At 44.1% G+C, this 25,888-nt stretch overlaps 2 protein-coding genes across 2 annotated transcripts; both read right to left on the reverse strand.

Moving 5' to 3' along the window:
- Nucleotides 1-724: 724 nt before the first annotated feature.
- On the reverse strand, nucleotides 725-2,370 carry LOC117467951 (uncharacterized). The gene is made up of 4 exons (XM_034111898.2): nucleotides 1,975-2,370; nucleotides 1,622-1,808; nucleotides 1,216-1,343; nucleotides 725-1,048 (listed from the first exon to the last, which is right to left on the reverse strand). The coding sequence occupies exons 1-4, from the start codon at nucleotides 2,185-2,187 to the stop codon at nucleotides 725-727; spliced, it is 852 nt and encodes a 283-aa protein (XP_033967789.1). The 5' UTR covers nucleotides 2,188-2,370.
- Nucleotides 2,371-5,256: 2,886 nt separating this feature from the next.
- On the reverse strand, nucleotides 5,257-25,445 carry LOC139432917 (uncharacterized). The gene is made up of 8 exons (XM_071201673.1): nucleotides 25,441-25,445; nucleotides 25,148-25,214; nucleotides 10,365-10,452; nucleotides 10,040-10,186; nucleotides 7,339-7,485; nucleotides 6,552-6,691; nucleotides 5,528-5,653; nucleotides 5,257-5,345 (listed from the first exon to the last, which is right to left on the reverse strand). The coding sequence occupies exons 1-7, from the start codon at nucleotides 25,443-25,445 to the stop codon at nucleotides 5,531-5,533; spliced, it is 717 nt and encodes a 238-aa protein (XP_071057774.1). The 3' UTR covers nucleotides 5,257-5,345; nucleotides 5,528-5,530.
- Nucleotides 25,446-25,888: the final 443 nt, after the last annotated feature.

A 25,888-nucleotide genomic window follows, 5' to 3' on the forward strand; every position in this document is an offset into this window, starting at 1 on the left:
AAATAACCCTCTTTGACAGTGGATGTCCGAAAAGGTCGTTTGTTGCCTGCCGTGCCAGGCAACAAACAACCTTTTTGGACCTCACACACCCATGGGGTGGGGGGATAAATACAAATTACAGCACATAGCTGTCTAAGACAATAAAAAAAAGGGTGTCATTGGTACTTGCAGACATTTGCAGATCAAAAGGCTTATGAAATTGCAGTGCATCAGGTTTGATGACTGAAAGACTATCCTGCTTAACATTAAAGGCATGAAAATGCTCAACAAATAAACTTTCCATGTCTCTTAAGACTGACAAATTCTCACAATATGCAATTCAACCAACATTCAATATTGTTCAACAGCAAAAATGTATATGTACAAAAATAAAAAATAACCCTCTATGGCAGTGGAGGTCCGAAAAGGTTGTTTGTTGCCTGCCGTGCCAGGCAACAAACGACCTTTTTGATCCATGTCAGAATCACCAACATGTAAAATGTCTTCCCTGAGAATAACAGCTTGTTGGACTGGTGATGAAGGATTATTGCTTGAAACGACCCCATCCTTATCATGGTATTTCTTCAAGTGTTTTTTAAAACCTAAAAAACGTTTGAACTGCAATGAGCAGCCATCCTGAGCGCATATCAAATTAAAATGTTTTCCTGGATACAAGCCATGAACAAGCTTAAGGTGCCGAGTTAAGGATCCAGGCGTATCAAGCAATAATCTGCATATGTAACACTTATACATTACTCACAAACTTAGTTCTCAGTTCCTTGACCTTGGGGCTCTCACTGGTGGTGTCAACGTCTATGTTATAGACAGTTGTTTGCAGAAATGTGTACATGCTTTTGAGTGCTGGATCATAGCTAGTGCCTAAGACAAAGTGAAGCTTAAAAAGTTCATCAATTGCTGCTAAGGAAGTGGTAGCCTCACAGGGGATGAGCTTCTTGTCGATCAGAATGAAGAAGTTGCCGACAGCCTCCTGGCTGGTCCCTGAAGCAAGAAGATATGGCTGGCTCGTGTCCATATGGCTCTGAAGGTGCTCATCCAGACTCCTACAGGACTGAAGGACAAGGCAAGCAACATTTTAATTTTACATGGCTAACTATGCGCATGTGTGTGTTTTTAGGAATAGTTTATATTTGCACTAGCCTAGTCCTACTTTATCATAGTGACAGCTCTCTGTAGTAGTTCTGGTGGCTAGATAACAATCTTAAACCTGCCACATACCTTGTGAAATACGACCAGATGGTCAATGGCCTGAGCTACACTGATCTTCTGGGTTTTCTTCCTTCCCGCAGGCTGGGGTGACAGGAGGTGCAGAAGGAGGAGGATGGATGCCATATCACTGTCCCACTCTGTAAGAAAAGAGAACAATGATCAACTTCTTCTTCTTTTTTTTTTACCAATCTGTATAATGTCCAACAGTTCATAGTACATGTACAAGCAAAATACAAGACATGAAGTCTCACAACACAATAAAGTATGGAAAAAGTGAAGTGGCCTGAATACTTTCCAAACCCACTGTACCCTGGCATTCTCCAACTGTGTGGTCATACACTCCCTCCAGCCTCACATAGACAATTTACAATAGGCAATATGACATGATATGACAATGCAGTTCCTAAAACCATACCTGGTGATTCCAGTGATGGTTCATCAGCCCTTTGGTTCTTAGCAGACAACAACAAGCGCTTCAGCAAGGGTGTGGAAGTCAGCATTTCTGCCTGTTGGATGACCTTTGCTTTGAAGGAGGTTGGCCACTGTTCCAGTAGTTTGGATCGAGTTTCTGACCCAAAGAGGAGACTGAAGTCTTGGAGAATCTAAAACACATATAAAGCACAAACGCAAGAACCACCATCAGGTTTTCAATGTACTACTAATGCCAATTTCACAGATTTAGATCATCTCCATTTAACTGAAGGTTGCTTAAAACATCTATCAAAATAACATTCATAATAAGCAAAAGTAGGAGTAATAAAATATTACCAATCCTTTAGTGTCCAGCAGGCGCGGGAATACTGAAAGGACAGTGGAGGATCTGTCAGGATCGTGGACAAGGCGCTGTCTATATTCCAGTGTGTCTCTCATCTTCTTCATGATGACTTCTCTGTCGTTTGTATGATTCATCACAGATATGAGCTCTTGAAATCTCTGCTCATCTGGATGATCATCACAGTGGCCTATCTCTCTCCTTAGCATGGGGCCTCCATTCTCTTCTATTCTGGAATCCTTGGACCTCACAGGAGGTCGCGTTGCTCTCTGAACGGACTTCAGTCGCCACGCTAGAAACCCACCGCCTTTCTGCCCGTCATAAAAATGCTCCTGACCGAAAAAAACAAAATTGACAATTCACCCATTGACAAACATTCACATAACCAATGGCGGCAGCTGCCATGCAAGGTGCAGGCCTGCTCATTGGGAGCAATTCGGGGTTCAGTGTCTTGCCTAAGGACACTTTGACATGTGGACAGGAGGAGACGGGATTTGAACCACCAACCCTGCAGTCATTGGACTATGCGCTACCTCCTGAGCCACAGCCGCCCAAATGAATTAAACTACCCTACAGTATGTATACAACTACAGGAATTCTTAAATGCAGTAGCATGTTATAGAAATCCCACAGCATTCAAGGAACCATGTAAGCCAGGGGTGTCAATCTCAATTTCATCGTGGGCCACATCAGCATTATGGTTGCACTCAAAGGGCAGGTTGTAACTTTAAAGAGCCTGTGACACGGTTTTCCCCCATCATCCAAACCCATCAATTTGAGTACATATTGTCCCCTTGAAAACCGTTACGGAACTGATTTTGGATATTTGTACTTTGATAACCATTAATCTGCCCTTCAATGTTGACAATTTTCTGGATCTTCTCGCAGATTCTTCAAGTCCCGCCAAATGATGGGTGACGTCATTGCGGGCACAGCGCTCCAGCTGCACCATCCAGGATCCCAGCATCTGCATGTAAACCTTTATATATATACAGTCAGATGTAAACGCACGACGGCGCACACAGCAGCAAGCTCAGACAGCGATGACAGGTTAATGTTGAACGTGTCTGAGAGCTCATATGAGGCTGAAGGATCGGTTTATGTTGTATCTGTTAGAAGTTTAGGAATGAGGTGCGTCAATATGGGCGATCATATGGTCATGTAGCCAGTGGTGGACTGGGACTAAAAATCATCCCGGGACTCTCGACCGGCCCACTTCGGTACCGCTAGTAAATTGTCAACGGGGGGAGTGGGCGATGTGAGGGGCGGCGGGTGCTGTAGATAGTAAATGTAAATATGTAAATATTTGTGTCACTGCATCCTGGTAAAATACAAATATAATGTATAATGTCTGTGTCTTTGACATTAGCGCTGCTAGCCACCTGTGCCCTGTACTACGAAGCCAGTTCAACAGACCCTGGATATGTTTGAGTAACAAACAAACTAACAACAACAAACTAACAAACGAGATCTCGCCAACTCGGTAAATCAAGCCAGGGTTTCTCTCTCCAGCTGAGAGCGCGTTCACGTCTAAGACACGAGTGGATCTGACTTTAATTACATTTGTCTCGAGTGTTTCGTCAACATAATGTGTTAAATAATACTTCTGCATCCAGTCTGTGACACTGTGAGTGTTGCACGGCCAGATGAGGCTGGAGAAGCTGACTCAGATAAGGAAAAATGATATATTATGATATTATATGATCGATGATCTGATTGATGATGTAATATGAATGATAAGTGCGACACGTCGGCGTCTTCTCTGCATACGGCAGTTTAAACTGTATTTTCTTTATCCTGTAATATGACTTGAGAGATTTAAACTCCGCACACTGAGTGATCTCTTTTCTATAGACGCCGGAGGCGGGCAGCGTCAGGTAAAATAAGTTATTTAGCCTTCTCAAACCTGAGCCTCACGCGCCGCCTATGGGGGATGTGCTTGTGACTTATCCGACCGGCCCACTTCAGTACCGGCCCATCGGGATTCGTCCCGATGGCCAGTCCGCCACTGCACCCAGCCCACGTAAACTGTCAACGGGGGGAGCCTCGCTGCGGGGAAACGGTGGACCTAGTGTCCCGATCGGAGTGGGAATAATAATAATAATCCGTGCATTTTATCCATTAATTTCCCCAACATTGTGGTAAAAAACACACGTTTAATCCATGTTGGTGTACTACAACTACAAAAAGCATCGGTTTGTTTTCTCATCAGGAAATGCAGACCGGCTCAAACAAACGATTTTTAATCATCATCCTCACTCATCATTTAATGTATCATATGTTCGCCGAATTGACATGAAAGCACTAATAAATGTAGTTTCATCCACTTGAGTTTACAACCACAAAAATAATCGATTTGTTTTTATATCACATCGGACGGGAGGAAATTCAGCAGCTCTCACTCCCGATTTTTAATCCTAATGTAATCATCATCTTCACCACGATCATCTATGTTTATGTTCGCCGAATTGACATGAAAGCACTGACAAATATGAATATACTGTAGTCAACTTCATTACAACGTTATTAACGTGCCTAAACTCAGTAATTCACCATTTCTACGCATGACAACACACTTTGTCCGTGTTTGGCTCTCGAAGCGTTCCTGCATTGACGTCACTTCCGGCTTCCCCCAAAACTTCAAAATGAGTCGAAGGAATTTCCCCGCGATGTTCGAAATTATTGATATTTAACGGAACGGTATCGCTTTTTCTTTTTTAAACTGACGGTTCGAGATTACTAGTAGCCCAATATTTCATTGCACAACAGTTGTTGGGATGGTGTCACAGGCTCTTTAAGACTATATAAAATGATGTATTATATATTACATTATTGCCTCTGCATTGGATTATTATCAGATAGGGTAATAACTTCAGAATTAACTACGTCTGAATGTAGAAGTTAAGGCAAATAATTGCAAATCTCTTCAATGAGAATGTCAGAAAATAATTTTAAAAGAAAAAGCAAATTCTGGAAAAAAAGTGACATTAAAAAAAAGGAGGTGAAATAAAAATAGAAACATTTAAAAAAAAGTCAAACTCTGAAAAAAAAGTCACATTTGAGATGCATTATGGGACATGTAGTTTATGGGCAACGTGCTTCTGTAAATCATCATGTAACCATATAATAAACATATCATTCTTTGCAAGCTCTTTGCTGGGGCCACAGAAAATGAAGTCACAGGCCGGATTTGGCCCCTGAGCCTTGAGTTTGATACCCCTGATGTAAGCCATCTAAAACAGTCTACTTTGATCATAATCAAGAATAACTCACATAGCCTGTCTTCCCATGTGGATCTTGGAGCGAGGGAAACAGGGTAACAATCCCCAGTGCATACTTCTCTTTGGTCAGTCGCTGAGGGATTCTCCTGTAGAGCAAAAACAGTCATTTTCAACATTTAATTATTTTAAGTCTAAGAGACTCAGTTTAAGAACATATAAACTTAATGAACTCAATTTATGTAGAAATACAATTGCACCAACTTCATCCACACTTAGCCTATACATACATGACACGTTCATGCAAAGCTATAACAAATTAGAATCTTACCCCTCACTCTGCACCTAGAATGTTCACCATCACTTTTCTTGTGGCAGGACTAATTGTTCCTTTTTCCTCATACTCCTTCAGCACATCACTTCCTCCTGGTTTGGTCAGCAGAACCTGTTTTATCAGCTTAAAACAAAACACAACAAAAATGACACCCGTTAAGTAAGCAGTAGGGATGCTCCGATCGCCAATTTCGGGGCCGATCGCCGGAATCAGTATCCGCCGGAATCAGTATCGGCCGATACCGATCTGATCGAGTGGGCCCTAAATGGAAGATTTAAACATCACTTTAAATCTTGCATTTAAAGTGATGTTTAAACTCAGTTAATGGGGCTCATTCACTGGAGCTTCCACAAACAACAATCAACTTAATTATTACATTCAAATGATGTACATTATTCAAGTTTACATTCACTTTGGATAATAACACGGGAGAAATGAGCGGAAGCGCTCTCTTTTCCTCTCTCCCTCCCCCTCTCTCTCTTTCCTGACAGCCTGTCAATATCTCATGCAGCTCACTGATCTAGTAATGAGTGACCCGACGGTGAAGAATACATATATTTATAATAACTAGTTTAGCTTGTTCCAGAGGTAGATAAAATAGCTAAGTGTGTTAGGTCTAACTCTTGTGTGTTTCGCTCCGCTCACCGGTCCAGCGGGCGGAGCTGCAGGGTTTCTGCTTCACACACACGTTGCATACCGCTATTTTACTGTCTTTTTCGGACACCTTAAAATAATGCCAGACCGGTGAAGCCATTTTGGCGAGCTTGTTTTGCCGCACACAGAGAAAAGTGTCATGTATTTTACGTCATGCGATCGGCTCTCACGATCGGCATGTTTAGAGAGCACCGATCGATCGGTAGAGAGTGAGTATCGGCCGATATCGATCGGTGACCGATCGATCGGAGCATCCCTAGTAAGCAGTATAGGTTTATGAGCAATCTACTGGTACAGACACACGGATGGACAGACGTCACTAAAATGTAAAACAATGGTGTACATGACATATTGAATATGCACTCACATTTTTGGCTTGTGGACCCTGCAAAGCCTCCTCCTCTTTTCTGAAGCGTTTCAGAGTGCCACTGTAGAAATCGTTTTCACTGCTGCTTTTCGAAGTGACTGAAATAGTATCTGTGCCTGAAGCGGGGGATGAGGATGGCTCTGGAAAATAATGTCATCACACAAGAGATATTAAATATGAATATTGAAATTATATGGTCTTCCTTTGTCATGTCTTTATGTAATCTACTGGTGAAGTGTTCTCAAAAATACAACAAACCCACTGAAAACCTCCATTGCAAGTATGAGTCCCAAAGTCCTTGTCCACAAGAGCGCACTCTACTTGGGACCAATACTTAGGACAGCAATGGTGTTTTTTAGTCTAGCAAAAGCTTAAGAACAAGGCTTTCAACAAGAACCCCAAGTAAGTACAAAATTATGTATTTTCACCAAATCAGTGGAGTATGCACATTTGATTCCTATAAACAATACTTTACCTTTTAAGATAGTATTGTTTATAGCAATGAAATGTGTGGTGTGCTTGACACTTGCATGGGGATAATTAGCATACAATACAATTGAGAAATGTAAAATCGACCCTTTTCTCAGCAGCCATGTTGACATGCAGCGTAAACAGATGTAATTTAGGATGTAGGCAGGCCAGGGCCCTGATAATATGCTGTCTCACTGGAATGGCTGTGACACACTAAATAGATCGGGCCAAAATTAATTTTATCTATTACACCTGTGTTTACCCTGCTATGACGTCAACATAGCTGCTGAGAAAAGGGTTTATTGTCGTCACTCACCACCACTGTCATTCAGTTCATCTTTGATGACAAAGCATATTCCACTGGTAGTGAGTAGATCTGGAAATGCGTAGTCGTCCACTTCTGTGCCAGTCTCATTCTCCACTGATAAGATGCTGTCCACATTGATGGAAAACCTCTCTTTCACTAAAAGGATTGAAGACCAAATATAAGCAGAAGCTACACACGCACACACAAGGGGGGGGGGACTGCCTCAACAGTGCATCATGTCCATCTAATGTAACAGTAGGTTAATGAGGGTGGATCGCAAAATTCCCCTCTGTGGGACTAATAAAGGTATTCCGATTCTGAAGTGGTTTACTTGCCTTCAGTGATGAAGATGTCAAAACAAGCTTCTGGAATTTTGATGTACTTATTTTGGTTTCGGTATTGCACTTTGACTATCATCTTCAGCTGAAGAGAAGAGCAAGAGCCCAATATGGGTAAAATGGAGAAACACAACATTTGTTATTCCACAAGTTATTATGATGCATCACAACTTCCCCTTCTTAAGCAAGCAAATACTCAATTGTGTAAGGGTGGCATAATATAAATTGGAACTGTCTTTAGATAAAGAAATTCTACTTTATGCTCCGTTCTTTTATTTTTGTATCTTTAAGCTGAGAGGCTTCTATCTGTGCATGACAAACGTTCCGGGACCAAATTAAGCACAGTGTTGGTGTGTTGCAACCCAGTCTCACGGCATTTCGTGTTATAGTAAAAAAAGACACGATTTCCCCATTTTTTTCGTGTCACACAGAACGACTTTAAAAGCAATGTAAATAATAACAAATTAGAAGGAAAAAGAGATTTTAAAAACAAATACAGATTTCAGTATTCTGACACAGAACAATATTTTGTCACGGATGAGTGAAGGAAGCAGGACCCAAATGCAGATAACTTTTGAGAAACCCTTTATTCCAAGGATAAAGGATAAATGACAAATACAGAACAGAACACTCTCCGGTGAACTCCGTCACCAACAAACAATGACCCAACACTGAACACAGACAGAGACAAGACTAAATACAAGAAGGGGTAATCATGACAACGAGAAACAGCCGGGCAGGGGAGGAGAAACACAAGGACAACAGGTGAACACAATCGGGTAATCAGGGAGGGAAACAGACAGAAAGCAGACAGGCAGGAAACGGGGGTGAACACTTAACACAATAAGACAGGAAACCCAAAGACAAGAAAAACACCAACACAGACAAAACTACAAGCGTGACATAACATGTGAATTGTGACATATTTAGAAGCAATGCATTTGTATTGGTAATATGTTTCGTGCCTGCGCCAAATTACAAGGAAAAAAAGATGACAAAAAATACAGATTTCAGATTTCAGTATTCAGTATACCATTTAAAATAAAAGGGTTAGGCTAAGGGTAAGATATTGAGTAAGAACATGTTTTTATGAACCACACAGCTTCTGGTCTTCCAAGAAAATAAAAATCGTTCTGTGTGCCACAAAACAAATGCGAAAATCGTGTTTGTGAACACAAATCAATAGATTAAATGTATGCCGTGAGACTGGGTTGAAAATATTCTTAGCAAGATAGTTAACATTATTAGCTACCACAAACAACTACAATTATTTTCAAGGGAAATTAACTAATGTTAGCTAACTGGGGAACAAATTCAATTAAATGTAACGTTATCTAGATAACTCACTGCATGCAGTCTGTTGTCGAGGCCACACAAGATGGCTGCTTCCGCACGGAGCAGAAGAACACGTGCTAGAAAGGAAAAGGAGCCAATTAGCCAACAACTTTATTACTGTACTACATACACTTAAATAATTTCACTTGGGGAACAAATTCAATGAAACGTAGATAACTTACAGTCACGCGGTCTGTCGAGACCACACGGTTGAAACCCGCGGGCAGTGTTGGGAAAGTTCACTTTCTACATGAACTAGTTCAGTTCACAGTTCACACATTTTAAAATGAACTAGTTCAGTTCATAGTTCATAATTCAAAATGTTGAACTAAAGTTCATGGTTTCAAAAATGAACTAATTTATAGTTTATAGTTCTTTTTTCAATACGTTGCTGCGAGCTATTATTTGTCTCCTGTACGATGTTAATGGGATTTGGGTGGTAGTGGATCTGTTTTGGCTCTCTTTTTTATTCGCCACTCACACATACCGTGAAAGGCTAGTCGTGTGCTTATTCTCAATGTGCCGTTTAAGGTTTGTTGTCGACGTCGTCGATGTACGGACTTGCTTTTTCAAACCGGGCGGACACAGTTTACAGGCAAACGTTTGATTTTTTCCATCTGAGTCAGTACTGACTTTAACGTAAAACTCTTTTAAATGCTCATACGCCGACGCCGTAGAGCAGGGGTGGGGAACCTTTTTCCTCTCAAGGGCCATTTCAATTTTTACAATATCCTCAGAGGGCTGTACAAGTTATTGACCTCTGCTTAAAAAAACTAAAATCACAGCCCATTCATTTCATTCTGTGCAAAGAAAAAGCAACCTCTTAATCCAGATATCTCACCATGACTCACGTATGCATGCACGTGCAGGGTGTGGCGTGCTCCCCTGGGAAGATTTTTTTTAAATGTTGAAGTTAAAAGCATCAATCTGGTGCACTTTGAGAGCAACATTAGGAGATCTATGGACACATCTCTCAACACCCAAACACAACTGTAAGCAGATTTTCTTTTAATTTATGGATATTTGACACCACTCACCACCACTGTCATTCAGTTCATCTTTGATGACAAAGCATATTCCACTGGTAGTGAGTAGATCTGGAAATGCGTAGTCGTCCACTTCTGTGCCAGTCTCATTCTCCACTGATAAGATGCTGTCCACATTGATGGAAAACCTCTCTTTCACTAAAAGGATTGAAGACCAAATATAAGCAGAAGCTACACACGCACACACAAGGGGGGGGGACTGCCTCAACAGTGCATCATGTCCATCTAATGTAACAGTAGGTTAATGAGGGTGGATCGCAAAATTCCCCTCTGTGGGACTAATAAAGGTATTCCGATTCTGAAGTGGTTTACTTGCCTTCAGTGATGAAGATGTCAAAACAAGCTTCTGGAATTTTGATGTACTTATTTTGGTTTCGGTATTGCACTTTGACTATCATCTTCAGCTGAAGAGAAGAGCAAGAGCCCAATATGGGTAAAATGGAGAAACACAACATTTGTTATTCCACAAGTTATTATGATGCATCACAACTTCCCCTTCTTAAGCAAGCAAATACTCAAATTGTGTAAGGGTGGCATAATATAAATTGGAACTGTCTTTAGATAAAGAAATTCTACTTTATGCTCCGTTCTTTTATTTTTGTATCTTTAAGCTGAGAGGCTTCTATCTGTGCATGACAAACGTTCCGGGACCAAATTAAGCACAGTGTTGGTGTGTTGCAACCCAGTCTCACGGCATTTCGTGTTATAGTAAAAAAAGACACGATTTCCCCATTTTTTTCGTGTCACACAGAACGACTTTAAAAGCAATGTAAATAATAACAAATTAGAAGGAAAAAGAGATTTTAAAAACAAATACAGATTTCAGTATTCTGACACAGAACAATATTTTGTCACGGATGAGTGAAGGAAGCAGGACCCAAATGCAGATAACTTTTGAGAAACCCTTTATTCCAAGGATAAAGGATAAATGACAAATACAGAACAGAACACTCTCCGGTGAACTCCGTCACCAACAAACAATGACCCAACACTGAACACAGACAGAGACAAGACTAAATACAAGAAGGGGTAATCATGACAACGAGAAACAGCCGGGCAGGGGAGGAGAAACACAAGGACAACAGGTGAACACAATCGGGTAATCAGGGAGGGAAACAGACAGAAAGCAGACAGGCAGGAAACGGGGGTGAACACTTAACACAATAAGACAGGAAACCCAAAGACAAGAAAAACACCAACACAGACAAAACTACAAGCGTGACATAACATGTGAATTGTGACAGAACCCCCCCTCAAGGGACGGATTCCAGACGTCCCTAAAAAAAAAAAAAAAAAAAAGTCCAAAACCCCAAGCAGGGTGGGCGGAGGGGGTCCGGAGGACGGGTCTTGGGCTGACAGCCCAGGAACACAGCGGAGGACCAGGAAGGGGTCACGGGCAGACGGCCCGAGGGGCAAGGTACAGTCCAAAAAGGGGGATTCGGGCGGACTGCCAGGGGACAAGGCAGAGAACCAGGAAGGGGTCTCGGGCGGACGGCCCGGGGTCAAAACAGAGTCCAAGGTGGGGACCATGGAGGACCGAAGGCAGCGGCAGGAAGAGTCAGGGACCCGGGTCCGAGGGCGAAGGCAACGGCAGGAAGAGTCAGGGGGTCGGGCCCGAGGGCGAAGACCGCGGCTCTCAGGGGGCCGGGCTCGAGGGCGAAGACCGCGGCTCTCAGGGGGCCGGGCTCGAGGGCGAAGACCGCGGCTCTCAGGGGGCCGAGCTCGAGGGCGAAGACCGCGGCTCTCAGGGGGCCGGGCTCGAGCCGGTGTCAACCGGACAGGATCAGGAGGCCGGGCAGGAAAGCGCTGATGGGCCAGTTCCGGAGATCGGGCAGGACCCGGTGTCGGCCGGACAGAAACCGGAGCCGGTCGGACAGGCTTCGGCAGGATCCCCCACGGAAAAGGACCAGGAGTTGGCAGGAACCCCGGCGAGACCGGTGATGGACATGGGGCTGGCAGGGCCCCCGGTAGAACCTCCAACGGCACGGGATATAGGGTTGGCAGGACCCCCGGCAGGGGAGTAGACGGTGGGACCTCCAACGACACAGGACACAGGGTTGGCAGAACCCCCGGCAGGGGAGTAGACGGCGGGACCTCCAACGGCACAGGACACAGAGCTGGCAGGACCCCCGGCAGGGGAGTAGACGGCGGGACCTCCAACGGGACAGGACACAGGGTTGGCAGGACCCCCGGCAGGGGAGTAGACGGCGGGACCTCCAACGGCACAGGACACAGAGCTGGCAGGACCCCCGGCAGGGGAGTAGACGGCGGGACCTCCAACGGGACAGGAGAAAGGGTTGGCAGGACCCCCGGCAGAAGAATATTCTGCGGGACCTCCAACGGGACAGGAGAAAGGGTTGGCAGGACCCCCGGCAGGGGAATAGACGGCGGGACCTCCAACGACACAGGACACAGGGTTGGCAGGACCCCCGGCAGGGGAGTAGACGGCGGGACCTCCAACGGCACAGGACACAGGGTTGGCAGGGCCCCCGGCAGGGGAGTAGACGGCGGGACCTCCAACGACACAGGACACAGAGCTGGCAGGACCCCCGGCAGGGGAGTAGACGGCGGGACCTCCAACGGGACAGGAGAAAGGGTTGGCAGGACCCCCGGCAGGGGAGTAGACGGCGGGACCTCCAACGACACCGGACACAGAGCTGGCAGGACCCCCGGCAGGGGAGTAGACGGCGGGACCTCCAACGGGACAGGAGAAAGGGTTGGCAGGACCCCCGGCAGAAGAGTATTCTGCGGGACCACCAACGGGACAGGAGAAAGGGTTGGCAGGACCCCCGGCAGGGGAGTAGACGGCGGGACCTCCAACGACACAGGACACAGGGTTGGCAGGACCCCCGGCAGAAGAGTATTCTGCGGGACCTCCAACGGCACAGGACACCGGGTTGGCAGGACCCCCGGCAGGGGAGTAGACGGCGGGACCTCCAACGACACTTGCGTAGGGGCTTGAATAGGGAATGGAGAGGGAACTCGAGCGGAGACTTGAGAGGGGACTCGAGAGGGGACTCCAGAGGGGACTAGAGAAGGGAACACGAGAGGGGATTTGAGAGGGGAACTAAAGAGGGGACTCGAGGAGGGACCAGAGGAGGGACCAGAGGAGGGAACTCGAGAGGGAACTCGAGGGGGAACAGGAGAGGGGACTCGAGATGGAAACAGAGAGGGAACTCGAGAAGGGACTACAGAGGGGACTAGAGGAGTAACTAGGGAAGGGAACTCGAGAGGGGAACTAGAGAGGGGACCCGAGGAGGGACTAGAGGGCCTAAAGGAGGGACTAAAGGAGGGAACTCGAGAGGGGACTCGAGGGGGAACTGGAGAGGGAACTTGAGATGGAAACAGAGAGGGGACTCGAACAGAGACTAAAGAGGGGACTAGAGGAGAGACTAGAGGAGGGACTAGATGAGTAACTAGAGAAGGGAACTCGAGAGGGAAACTAGAGAGGAGACTCGAAGAGGGACTAGAGGAGGGACTAAAGGAGGGAACTGGAGATGGAAACAGAGAGGGGACTCGAGAAGGGACTACAGAGGGGACTAGAGGAGAAACTAGAGGAGGGACTAGAGGAGTAACTAAAGAAGGGAACTCGAGAGGGGAACTAGAGAGGGGACTCGAGGAGGGGCTAGAGGAGGGCCTAAAGGAGGGAACTCGAGAGGGGACTCGAGGGGGAACTGGAGAGGGAACTTGAGATGGAAACAGAGAGGGGACTCGAACAGAGACTAAAGAGGGAACTAGAGGAGGGACTAGAGGAGTAACTAGAGAAGGGAACTCGAGAGGGGAACTAGAGAGGGGACTCGAGGAGGGACTAGAGGAGGGCCTAAAGGAGGGACTAAAGGAGGGAACTCGAGAGGGGACTCGAGGGGGAACTGGAGAGGGAACTTGAGATGGAAACAGAGAGGGGACTCGAACAGAGACTAAAGAGGGGACTAGAGGAGAGAGGAGGGACTAGAAGAGTAACTAGAGAAGGGAACTCGAGAGGGAAACTAGAGAGGGGACTCGAGGAGGAACCAGAGGAGGGAACCCGAGATGGGACCGTGGCAGCCGGGACCAGATCCGGGTCTGGAACCAAGGCAGCTGGGGTCGGGACCATGGCTGCTGGGACCAGAACTGGGGCCGAAACCCTGGCTGCAGGGACCGGAATAGTAGCCAGAAACATGGCTGCTGAAGCCAGAATCCTGTCTATAAGCTCCAGCTTCGACGCCGGAAACACGGCCGTATAGGGCGCTGCCGGAGCCGGGACTATAGCCGCTGGGGCCGGCCCTGGAGCCGGAAACATGGCTGAATGATCCAGCTCTGGAGCCCGGATCATGACTGTGTGGGGCGGACTCGGAGCCGGAAACATGGCTGCGGGAGCCTGCACTGGGGCAGGAACCATGGCTGCTGGGGCCGAAACCGTGGCTGCTGGGGCCGGAACCGTGGCTGCTGGGGCCGGAACCGTGGCTGCTGGGGCCGGAACCGTGGCTGCTGGGGCCAGGACTGAGGCTGGAACCATGGCTGCTGGGGCCCGGGCTCCTTGTCTGGCCTTGCGACGACTCCTCTTAGCAGCCGCCTGAATGCTCCGTGGGCCTCCATAAGCCTGACGAGTTCCAGCATAAGACTCATGAATAGGAGCAGGAACTGGGGAAGAAGCAGAGGTTGACTCCAGACGGAACACTCCGAGACGTCTGTAGTCAGCAGGCTGGAACTCACACCTCCAGAGGAAGTCCAACATCCAGTCAGGTAAGAATTCCACCAAGTCGGGCTTCTCCATCGCCAACCGGTGCGCCTCTACCAGGGCGGCCTCCTTCAGCCGAACACTGGACGCTTCCTTCCACCAATCGTGGCAACATTCCAAAGGAAAAGAAAACTGTTGCAGCTCCACCTCAAAAGGGTCATCTGCTGGGTCCATTTCTGGTTGGGTCATTCTGTCACGGATGAGTGAAGGAAGCAGGACCCAAATGCAGATAACTTTTGAGAAACCCTTTATTCCAAGGATAAAGGATAAATGACAAATACAGAACAGAACACTCTCCGGTGAACTCCGTCACCAACAAACAATGACCCAACACAGACAGAGACAAGACTAAATACAAGAAGGGGTAATCATGACAACGAGAAACAGCCGGGCAGGGGAGGAGAAACACAAGGACAACAGGTGAACACAATCGGGTAATCAGGGAGGGAAACAGACAGAAAGCAGACAGGCAGGAAACGGGGGTGAACACTTAACACAATAAGACAGGAAACCCAAAGACAAGAAAAACACCAACACAGACAAAACTACAAGCGTGACATAACATGTGAATTGTGACATATTTAGAAGCAATGCATTTGTATTGGTAATATGTTTCGTGCCTGCGCCAAATTACAAGGAAAAAAAGATGACAAAAAATACAGATTTCAGATTTCAGTATTCAGTATACCATTTAAAATAAAAGGGTTAGGCTAAGGGTAAGATATTGAGTAAGAACATGTTTTTATGAACCACACAGCTTCTGGTCTTCCAAGAAAATAAAAATCGTTCTGTGTGCCACAAAACAAATGCGAAAATCGTGTTTGTGAACACAAATCAATAGATTAAATGTATGCCGTGAGACTGGGTTGAAAATATTCTTAGCAAGATAGTTAACATTATTAGCTACCACAAACAACTACAATTATTTTCAAGGGAAATTAACTAATGTTAGCTAACTGGGGAACAAATTCAATTAAATGTAACGTTATCTAGATAACTCACTGCATGCAGTCTGTTGTCGAGGCCACACAAGATGGCTGCTTCCGCACGGAGCAGAAGAACACGTGCTAGAAAGGAAAAGGAGCCAATTAGCCAACAACTTTATTACTGTACTACATACACTTAAATAATTTCACTTGGGGAACAAATTCAATGAAACGTAGATAACTTACAGTCACGCGGTCTGTCGAGACCACACGGTTGAAACCCGCGGGCAGTGTTGGGAAAGTTCACTTTCTACATGAACTAGTTCAGTTCACAGTTCACACATTTTAAAATGAACTAGTTCAGTTCATAGTTCATAATTCAAAATGTTGAACTAAAGTTCATGGTTTCAAAAATGAACTAATTTATAGTTTATAGTTCTTTTTTCAATACGTTGCTGCGAGCTATTATTTGTCTCCTGTACGATGTTAATGGGATTTGGGTGGTAGTGGATCTGTTTTGGCTCTCTTTTTTATTCGCCACTCACACATACCGTGAAAGGCTAGTCGTGTGCTTATTCTCAATGTGCCGTTTAAGGTTTGTTGTCGACGTCGTCGATGTACGGACTTGCTTTTTCAAACCGGGCGGACACAGTTTACAGGCAAACGTTTGATTTTTTCCATCTGAGTCAGTACTGACTTTAACGTAAAACTCTTTTAAATGCTCATACGCCGACGCCGTAGAGCAGGGGTGGGGAACCTTTTTCCTCTCAAGGGCCATTTCAATTTTTACAATATCCTCAGAGGGCTGTACAAGTTATTGACCTCTGCTTAAAAAAACTAAAATCACAGCCCATTCATTTCATTCTGTGCAAAGAAAAAGCAACCTCTTAATCCAGATATCTCACCATGACTCACGTATGCATGCACGTGCAGGGTGTGGCGTGCTCCCCTGGGAAGATTTTTTTTAAATGTTGAAGTTAAAAGCATCAATCTGGTGCACTTTGAGAGCAACATTAGGAGATCTATGGACACATCTCTCAACACCCAAACACAACTGTAAGCAGATTTTCTTTTAATTTATGGATATTTGACAAATCACTCCCCTTTCAAACTGTATTCTTCTTTATTAATAACTGTCATATAGTATTTTATACCTGTTTACTTTATTCTCTTATTTTTTTATAACTATAATGATCATATAAAGATGTGCCTTTACCTCACTGGTTGTAGAAAAAGCTTCTTATATTCGTTAGCATAGCTAGCTAACCAGATGCTAATGATAACAACACAGTTATTGACTGTCTGATCAGTATGACAGATGAGCAGATCGCCACTGGGCTTTCAACTAAAGACACAGACACGCAGAAACTGCGGCATGTGTATGGACTTATCGGTACTGCAATTTCTGAAGTGCTGGAGTGGCGTTCTGGTGCTCTCCGTCAGAACTGCACCCCTGTCAGTCGAGACATATACCACGTGATGACACGTAAGGCTCGTGTTGTGTTCAAGGACCCTGACCTTGGCCAGGAAAAACAGGCACTCGCTTGTTTAATTTGTTTTGCGGTCTAGATTTCTTTAATTTTTTTCTTTTTTGCGGCCTTTTTGCGGCCTCCGGGCCGTATACGGCCCGCGAGACAATTTTGTACGGCCCTCGATGTCATTTATAAACACACGCAAAAAATAAAAAAAATGAAAGAAATCTAGACCGCAAACAAATTAAACAAGCGAGTGCCTGTTTTTCCTGGCCAAGGTCAGGGTCCTTGAACACAACACGAGCCTTACGTGTCATCACGTGGTATATGTCTCGACTGACAGGGGTGCAGTTCTGACGGAGAGCACCAGAACGCCACTCCAGCACTTCAGAAATTGCAGTACCGATAAGTCCATACTAGGGTGACCAGATGTCCCGCTTTGCGCGGGACTGCACAGCATTTTCACGACTTTTGGTGCGTCCCGCAAATTGAGACGATGTCCCGCATATTTCATTTTGATTGGCTAAAACGCTTTTCTTTCAAATCAAGATTCATCCAATGGCTGTTGAGAAAGCAGGGAAGGCTATCATCAGGGGGCTGTGTTTGCTGTCAATCAAACTGTAACACACGGCGGGTGCTGGTCAAGTGTTAACCAATGAGAGTAACTCACTCACACACAAACCCCCCCACCCGCCAAACAACAACAACGAACGCAGGCGACGCAGCAGGTTATGGAAAATGGAGGAAACTGAAACTACAGCTATAGAAGAAAAGAAGATGCACATACTACAACAAAGACTGGGAAGACACTTACCCGTGGGTGCAGCCAGTGCAGGACGACTCTCAGAGAGTTTTTTGCAATCTTTGCAAGAGTAATTTTTAAATTTCACATGGCAGTGAATACGACGTCAAAAGACACAGAGAATGCGATTCTCACAAGAAACGTGTCGCTCAAAAAGAGACATCCCACTCTATGGAGACATTCCTACTCAAACCAAAAAATGATGGCCACTCAGACAAGGTGACAGCAGCAGAAATAACCAGTGTTTACCATACAGTGCAACACTCCCATTCATACCGGTCAAATGACTGGTAACAAGCTAGTGTCGACCATTTTTCCAGACTCTGAGATAGTAAAGAAAATGTCATGTGGTCGTACAAAAGCAGCGTCCATAATAACAGATGTGCTTGCCGCTGCCTCTGCGGAGAGTTGTTTGACAGAGTCAAAGACACCAGTGGTTCTAGGTGACAACATAGTCCACGCACTGTGGGGGGGCCCACCTTCTGTTGCTGTGATGGACAAAACTGAAAGCTATTTTATTTTATGTATTATTATGTTTCTGTTCCCTCCTGGCCAGTGTTGGTCTTATTCTATCTATTAATTTATGTTGTGCCTACTTGTACAGGTAATACACTAGTTGCATTAAGAAGATGCATTTCTAAACACTTGAAGTGAATAATGCCTGCTGCCTTAGTTTACTTTTCTTTATTAAAAAACTGCATTTTGACTTCACTTTCTGCTCTGTTATATATTTGTTACGTTTTTTTTCCCGGGGGTTGCTGTTGAGAGGGTGTCCCACATTGTCCCACACAACCATACTCCTTGTCCCACATTTGGTTTGTTGGGATCTGGTCACCCTAGTCCATACACATGCCGCAGTTTCTGCGTGTCTGTGTCTTTAGTTGAAAGCCCAGTGGCGAATACAATACAATACAATACAAATCAGGCCGGGACTCTCGACCGGCCCACTTCGGTACCGCCGGCCCACCGCGGTACCGCAAGTAAATTGTCGACCGGGTGGGGGGGTAGACAATTTACTAGCGGTAGACATTAAGGGTAAATAATGTCTACCGGGCCCGGAGCAGTCGTCCAAAAAAAAAAATTAACACATTTGTTGCAATAGTAATGTATGCACTAACTACATTATTACTTGTACTACAATATTTTAATCACCAGTTCTTCCTCATTTTCCTCAATTGTTCATATTTGGTTTATTAAAATAATGATATTGTGGTCATTGTTAAAAAATGTCTGCTATTATTATTATTTGTATAATGCACTTCCTGTCATTAGGAGTTAGACATGTAATGGCTATGTAATTTATTTGATTAGAACCTGAACCTTCATTATCCTAAACTGCTGGGACATTTCGCCAATACCTTTATATTGTCTACTCTTCACTTACTTGTCAGCATAGGCATTGATGTACAGAGCCGACAGAAGACCTTGTTTATATTGGCATCATATTGAGAGGTGCAGCCAGTGACGCGTCAACCAGGAAGTAAGCTGCTGGTTCCCTCGACAAGGGTTTTGGAAAATAGCTGGAAATAAGGTCTGTGGGAAACAAACCTGTTTGATAAATGCACGTTTTGTTCAGCCGGATAATCTCCACATGTCTACCCTACTTTTATAATTTTCGAATCATAAATCTAATCGATAGATTATAAAAGGGTTTTAGGACGCGTCACTGCAACCAACTCCATTGATCAAGCTGGCTGAAACTTTCTCTCCCTCTTCTTCTCATACTCCCTGTAACTCTCCTTTAACTCCTCCGGTGACTTTCTTTTATTTGAAGATTGTTTTTTGCCCGGCGCTTGGCCGGTTACCGCTGGTATTAAAAACATTTGGCGAATGGTTAGGTGGCGCGATAGTCTGTAGTGAAGGAGCGCGCTCCCGCTGCGCTCCGCAGCAAACAGCTGTTTGCTTTTCACCCAACAACAACGACAACCGACTCACGGAACGCTATGTTGTAGCGTTGATAAACGAAACTATTTAACTAAATTGCTAGTCAAAATACCAATACCACAGGACAATTTTTTTAAAGCAATATTTTTAGTGGCCCGAGCGGGCAAGTGGAAAGTACGTTATGCTGGCCCGGGGTGTCTAAATAGTGCTTCCGGGCCAGCGGGCCATTTAATGTCGAGCCCTGCCGGTTACCGGCCGGCCCACATCGTCCGACCGGCCCACTTCAGTACCGGCCCATCGGGATTCGTCCCGAACGTCCCGATGGCCAGTCCGCCCCTGGCTGACAGCCTATGGCACTATCTGAAAAAGCCCTGTAAACCCACTTTTCTTTAAAAGAATTAAGGGCATTTCATTTCCACCTCTGACAAGAAGAACAAGTTGACCACACACTGTAATTGCTCAAAGAGGACTTTAGTGCTGTGCTGACAGTGCTGTGCCATAAATTAATTATCCTAAAGCGCTTAGTGAAAGTCACTATAATGGCTTACACTGAAGGAGAGAGGGTGAATGGAGGTGAGCGGCCATGAGTACAAGGGGAAAAACTTGAGTGGCTGTAAATTCATACAGTGGTTATGAGTCTCATCAAGGCAGCTTGACTGAGTTATGATCTGCTCTGAGAATAGCATTTGTGCCCTCGCTGTGGCCTCACTGTCTGCCTGAATGACTTAAAGGAGAGGACAGAGCAGCAGAGACTTATTGTCCTGTTTTATATAGAAAAAAAGTACCCCCTATCTCAAGGCAGCTGGTAGAAAGAAAACAGAAAGGGAAGGAAGGCTGAGTGTATAGTGTGGTGGTAAGTAGCTTGTGTCTGTGTGTGTGAGGTTGTCACAGTAGCACCGCAGCCTCCTGGGGATGACCTGGATGATGGAAATCATCCATCTCTCTTCCTTTGTTGTCACAGCCTCTTAGTTGGCCTTATTTGGCCTTTCTGTCTTCTTATTTCTATTTCTCCACATTATCCACATTTTTTTACTTATAAATATTTTACTGCCCTAGAATGTTCATTTCAGCTCACACAATTCCAGATGTATATGAAGATTGTGTAGTACATGATTTGTATATTGAACCTGGTATTAAGGTTCAAAACTAAGCTCGGAGCATTTTTATTTTCTGCTTAAGGACACTTGAGCTGGTATATGCAAAGATCATGTCATTAACAGTCTCTTTTAACACTTGAAAACCCTCTTGAGTATTTGAATTGTGTCCCCTCCTCCTGCGTAGCTCAAAGATGTTTTTGCTTTTCAAGGCTGTTGCCTTAATTTGGCTCCATACCGCGGACTGTGGGGCCGTGAGAGTGTTTGTGCTGTTTGATGTAACAAGCTGACCTAATTACCCACTAACAAGTTACATGGAGGCCCAGATGAGTACCAACATGCACGCCAACGTTATCGCTCCTCACTGCTCACTTCCAGTCTGCCCTGTGATAGGCTGTTGCTAGGTTACCTTTAATTGCAATCAAATTCTCTTCAGTTCAGTTCAAAATATTCAAAAATGCCTCATTAGGGAAACTGGTTTGCAAACCCAAGTGTAAGGATAACAAATTGTAAGTGATAACCACACATAGACCAAATATTTAATGTTATTGTTTGCTGCTGCGCACATTCTCCATGCTCCAGCCACCTCAACTGAAATAACCGTCTATTTTCCATTTGAGAGAAAGAGTCCAGGCAATAATTGAAAGGACTGAAACTGAAATCTTGCATATGAAAAATTCATTGTGCAGAGATACTGAGTTTTGTAAAAAATAGATGACTTAACATTTCGGTTGATTGTTTGTGACAACCTAGCTCGCAATATTTTAGGCACATGATTTGATATTTAAATATTGTTGATACTATTTTAATCACTTGTTGGCTAATATATCAACCGTCGTCAATGTTGGCAAAACATGGCACCAGGCTCTGAGCCAGCAAGACTACAAGGCATCATGGTTAATATATTTCATCAAAAACTATACCATGATGTACAGTATATACTTTGATAAACCTGGAGTCTTCTGTGCTTTTAATAAGTCCTTTATATGAATAATTCCCCCATTTAATTCACTACTAGTGCTACTAGTTACTACTGCTCTAAGTCAATCCCAATGTTTTAAACATACAGTAGCCATCAATAATGAGCGTGTGAGTTAGAGGTGGTTATTCAGCATAGATCCCAGGTTATACATTAAGTGTGCATGAGGAGTGAATCCTGGGAGTTCCTGGTTTAAACACATGTGAAGCTTTTGCCAAAATAAACTTGTAAAAGCAGATGAAGAGGAAAAGATTTCCCATTTAGTTAAGTTATTGATGAGCCTGGGAGGGAAGCTCCCTTGTTCAGGCAGACGATTGAGATGTTTCCACTCCTACTTCCCCCATACTTTTTCAATCTTCGCTCCTATCCTTCCCCCTCTATGTAATTTGCCTGCACCAATTTCCTCTTTGTATCTTCATTTTTACAAGAGGATGCAGAGGTTTTCTCTGCTGCAATGGAAGATGTGTTCATTCATTTTACCTTGGCATCAGTAAAGTTTAAAGATTCAAGTTCCTTAAGGACGCAGTTTGCACAAATCAAATTCTAAAAAGAATATTTTTTTACACACACACGCACGCGCGCGCACACAAATCCCTGGGGTTTGAAGCCCAGTGCAGTGGAGCTCATCCCACCTTTTTCTCACGTGTTCTCATTCCTTACTCCCTTGGGATTTCCTGACCCCTTCATTCCTTCAACTCTTGTCACCACTTCCCACTCAGGATGCTCCCTTCTCTATTTCCACCTGATACCCTTCTTTTTCTTCGTCTTTCTGGATCAATCCCAGGAAATGCTTCAATCCGATTCCACAGTTTTTCTTTTCCCCCTCCTTTCTCCTGCAGACCCCACCGCCACCTCCACTTCCCCCTGGTGGGGTTTTGTTCTTGATGAACTGCCGCCTCACAACCGTTTGCATCCTGCCCTTCGATGCCTCATCCTCATCACCTTCAGAGAATAGAGAAATTCAATATGAATTGCTGTCATTATTACAAGGCCAGGGTGAGAGAGAGGGAAAGTGAGAATGTGAGAGATGGAAAGAGATAAATGGACCAGAGAGCAAAAAAAAGAGGTGGGAGGAAAGGATAAAATCTATATTCACTCCCTCTGACGTGCCGGCGATAACCACAGAGGCCAAACTCCTCTTTGAAAAAAGCCGTCTAAACGAGGGCGCGACAAAAAGCCCTGCGAGCCTTTCAGCCGAGCCTTACCACCATCGTCAATACAGCATGGCCACAGGCTCAGAGAGAATAAAAAATACAACAAATTGGGGAAAAACACAGGCTAAGCATAAGACTGACATACAGATTCTGGATTCAACAGCATGCAGGTTTCCAGTCTGCAGCCATCATTGATTACTCAATTAATTGAGTTTGAAACAGAAGAAAGACACAAGTGTTTTGAGTGTGGTTTATTCATGAAATTAGACACAGGCAGAAGGGAAATTGGCTGAGAAAGACCATGAAATGATGAGGGGACAGGGATGTAGAGGGACATGCATATTAGTGCAGGCTGTGAGAAAAGGTAAAGATGCAGTGGAAAGTATTAAATAATAATGCTTTGTCCATGTATTTCTAGTACATTAGTACATTCTTTAAACATGAGGCGTTTCTTGGAGATTCTGTTTGTTTTGTAACACACAGGCCGAATATAAAGAGGCCTCCATAGAAGATATTTTCCATTATACCTCAGTATTGCGTTTATTTTTGTTCTTGGTTATTAATAATGTAAAGGGAAAAGGGCTTTCAGATACAGTACAAATACAGAATGAACATGGAAAATGTTAGAAATAAGAGAATTATGATTTCATGACCATTAACCTTTTTTTTCTTTTGTTGGTGCATCAGCTCTCAGAACAGCTTTGAATTGAGAACACCTGTATGTAGTATATCCGTGTTTAATAAATGTAGAACTATTATAAACACATTTAACCTTTAATTGACATACAAGTGCAACCCTTAGAAATGAACATGTAGCATACTATTTAAAAACATTAAGGACAGCTGGAAGGTGCAGGTAAATTAAGTCTCGCTAATTAAAATCTGTGATAAAATTGTCAGAATAGGACTGATACCCTTTATGGATTTTACAAACCCAAAACAAATAAAGGTTTGAAGAGGAAAATGGACACATACTTTATTCAGTATGATGGTTTACTATAGCTTGAGATATGTAAATGTGTTGATAATATTGTTGTTAATGATAATATAATAATAGAGACCAAGGGGTAGACCGAGGACCAGGTGGAGGGATTATATCTCTTCGCTGGCCTGGGAGCGCCTTGGGATCCCCCAGTCAGAGCTGGTTGATGTCACCAGGGAAAAGGAAGTTTGGGGCTCTCTGCTGGAACTGCTACCCCCGCGACCCGACCACGGATAAGCGGGAGAAGATGGATGGATGATAATATTGACTAAGTGAGTACAGCTGTATTGCAATCAGAGATGATGTGTGCTGAAGGCGCTGTAATACATCCCACACACATAAACATGAGCCAACACACCGCTGTGATCACAGGAGAACAAAGCTGATCAATAACAAGTAAATGATGAACTTGAGCTGATCTTAGCTAAAGCATTACTGTATATTTACTATTGTCATTATACCGGAAATATTGTTTTCAAGTGCCAGTGGCAATAAGCAGCAGATGGCTGCTGTGCCATACCTTAAAAAACAATATTGTGACAGGGCAGCTGCAGTATGGGTCAGTGGTTGTGTGATTCGGCTTCGATCTACAACAGATGGGCCCTGAGCAGTGCTGGAAATCCCCTGGTATTCCCACAATAAAAAGCAACACTGCCTCCATTTTACATCCAGGAACAGTGTTTATTTAGATAACTCCTCCAAACCCATTATCTAATGACATGACTCAATGAGTCACCATCCCCCTGATACTGCTAAGCGAGAAACATTGAGTTTTTGGCAGAGAGCGACTCGAATGCAGTGGAAGAGTTTAAAATGAATTTCAGAGAAGTAGAATATTGGAATGATTACAGCACATCAAATCTGTATTATCTTCAGGGAGAATATGTGACTCTGTGAGAACTACCTTGACGAACGTACTGAACTGCCAAGGCTTTTCCCGAAAGTACTCCGTTTTTTCTGCAGAAGGATTTGGTTAGAGTAAACAGATTTTCACACCAAAAACTTTATAGAACTGTTGTTTCACATACCACTTATCAACACAAATGCTTCATGCTCACCGGACCATGACGACATCCGGTTGGAACTTACCTTGAACTCACCAGAGAACACGACCCTCTGGGGGCCCGTGAAACACAGATGTGTGGGAGGAAGGGCCCTAATGAGAAAACAAGACTGAAACAAGGGACTAACTGTGACTGAGATTTGTATTATGTGCACGTGTGCAGTGTTGATGCTTACAAATATTGCAAAATATAAGTATATATATATAAATATGTATAAAAAAAAGACTAGTTGGTGATGTAAGGCTTGAGGTTATCGTTACTTAGAAAGGACACTAAAACACCAATATCTCTATTGCTTAAATCATCATCCACCCTTACCTCATTGTCATCCATTCAGCTATAACAATGCTTTTGTTTTTCTATTGTCATTAGTCACATGGCTTGAAGAGATTGTATTCCATGTTGTTGTTTGTCTAGTGAGGACAGTCTAATATCATCTGTGAAAAAGAGTAGTGCAGACAGACTGGAATGACCAGATAAATGAGTCATAACATGACATTTATTGCAACATTATCAGAAAATCTGTATGTGGTCGTGAATAACCAGAGCATTGTGGCCAGAATTGGTTGTTTTCTGCACTTCGGCAGGTAAAACGATTTTTCCCTTGATTGGGATAATTGAAGATTTTTCAAGGGATAATTTTTTTTAAACATTGTTAATATGATTTTTGGGGTTTTCCTAAACTTATAGCCAAAAAATATCACTGTAATGCTTTGATTTTCTTCCTTTATTCATATTCAGACACTGAATTAATGAGGCCATATAC

This window comes from Pseudochaenichthys georgianus, chromosome 22 (genome assembly GCF_902827115.2).
Source record: "Pseudochaenichthys georgianus chromosome 22, fPseGeo1.2, whole genome shotgun sequence".
In the NCBI taxonomy this organism is placed as follows: Eukaryota; Metazoa; Chordata; class Actinopteri; order Perciformes; family Channichthyidae; genus Pseudochaenichthys; species Pseudochaenichthys georgianus.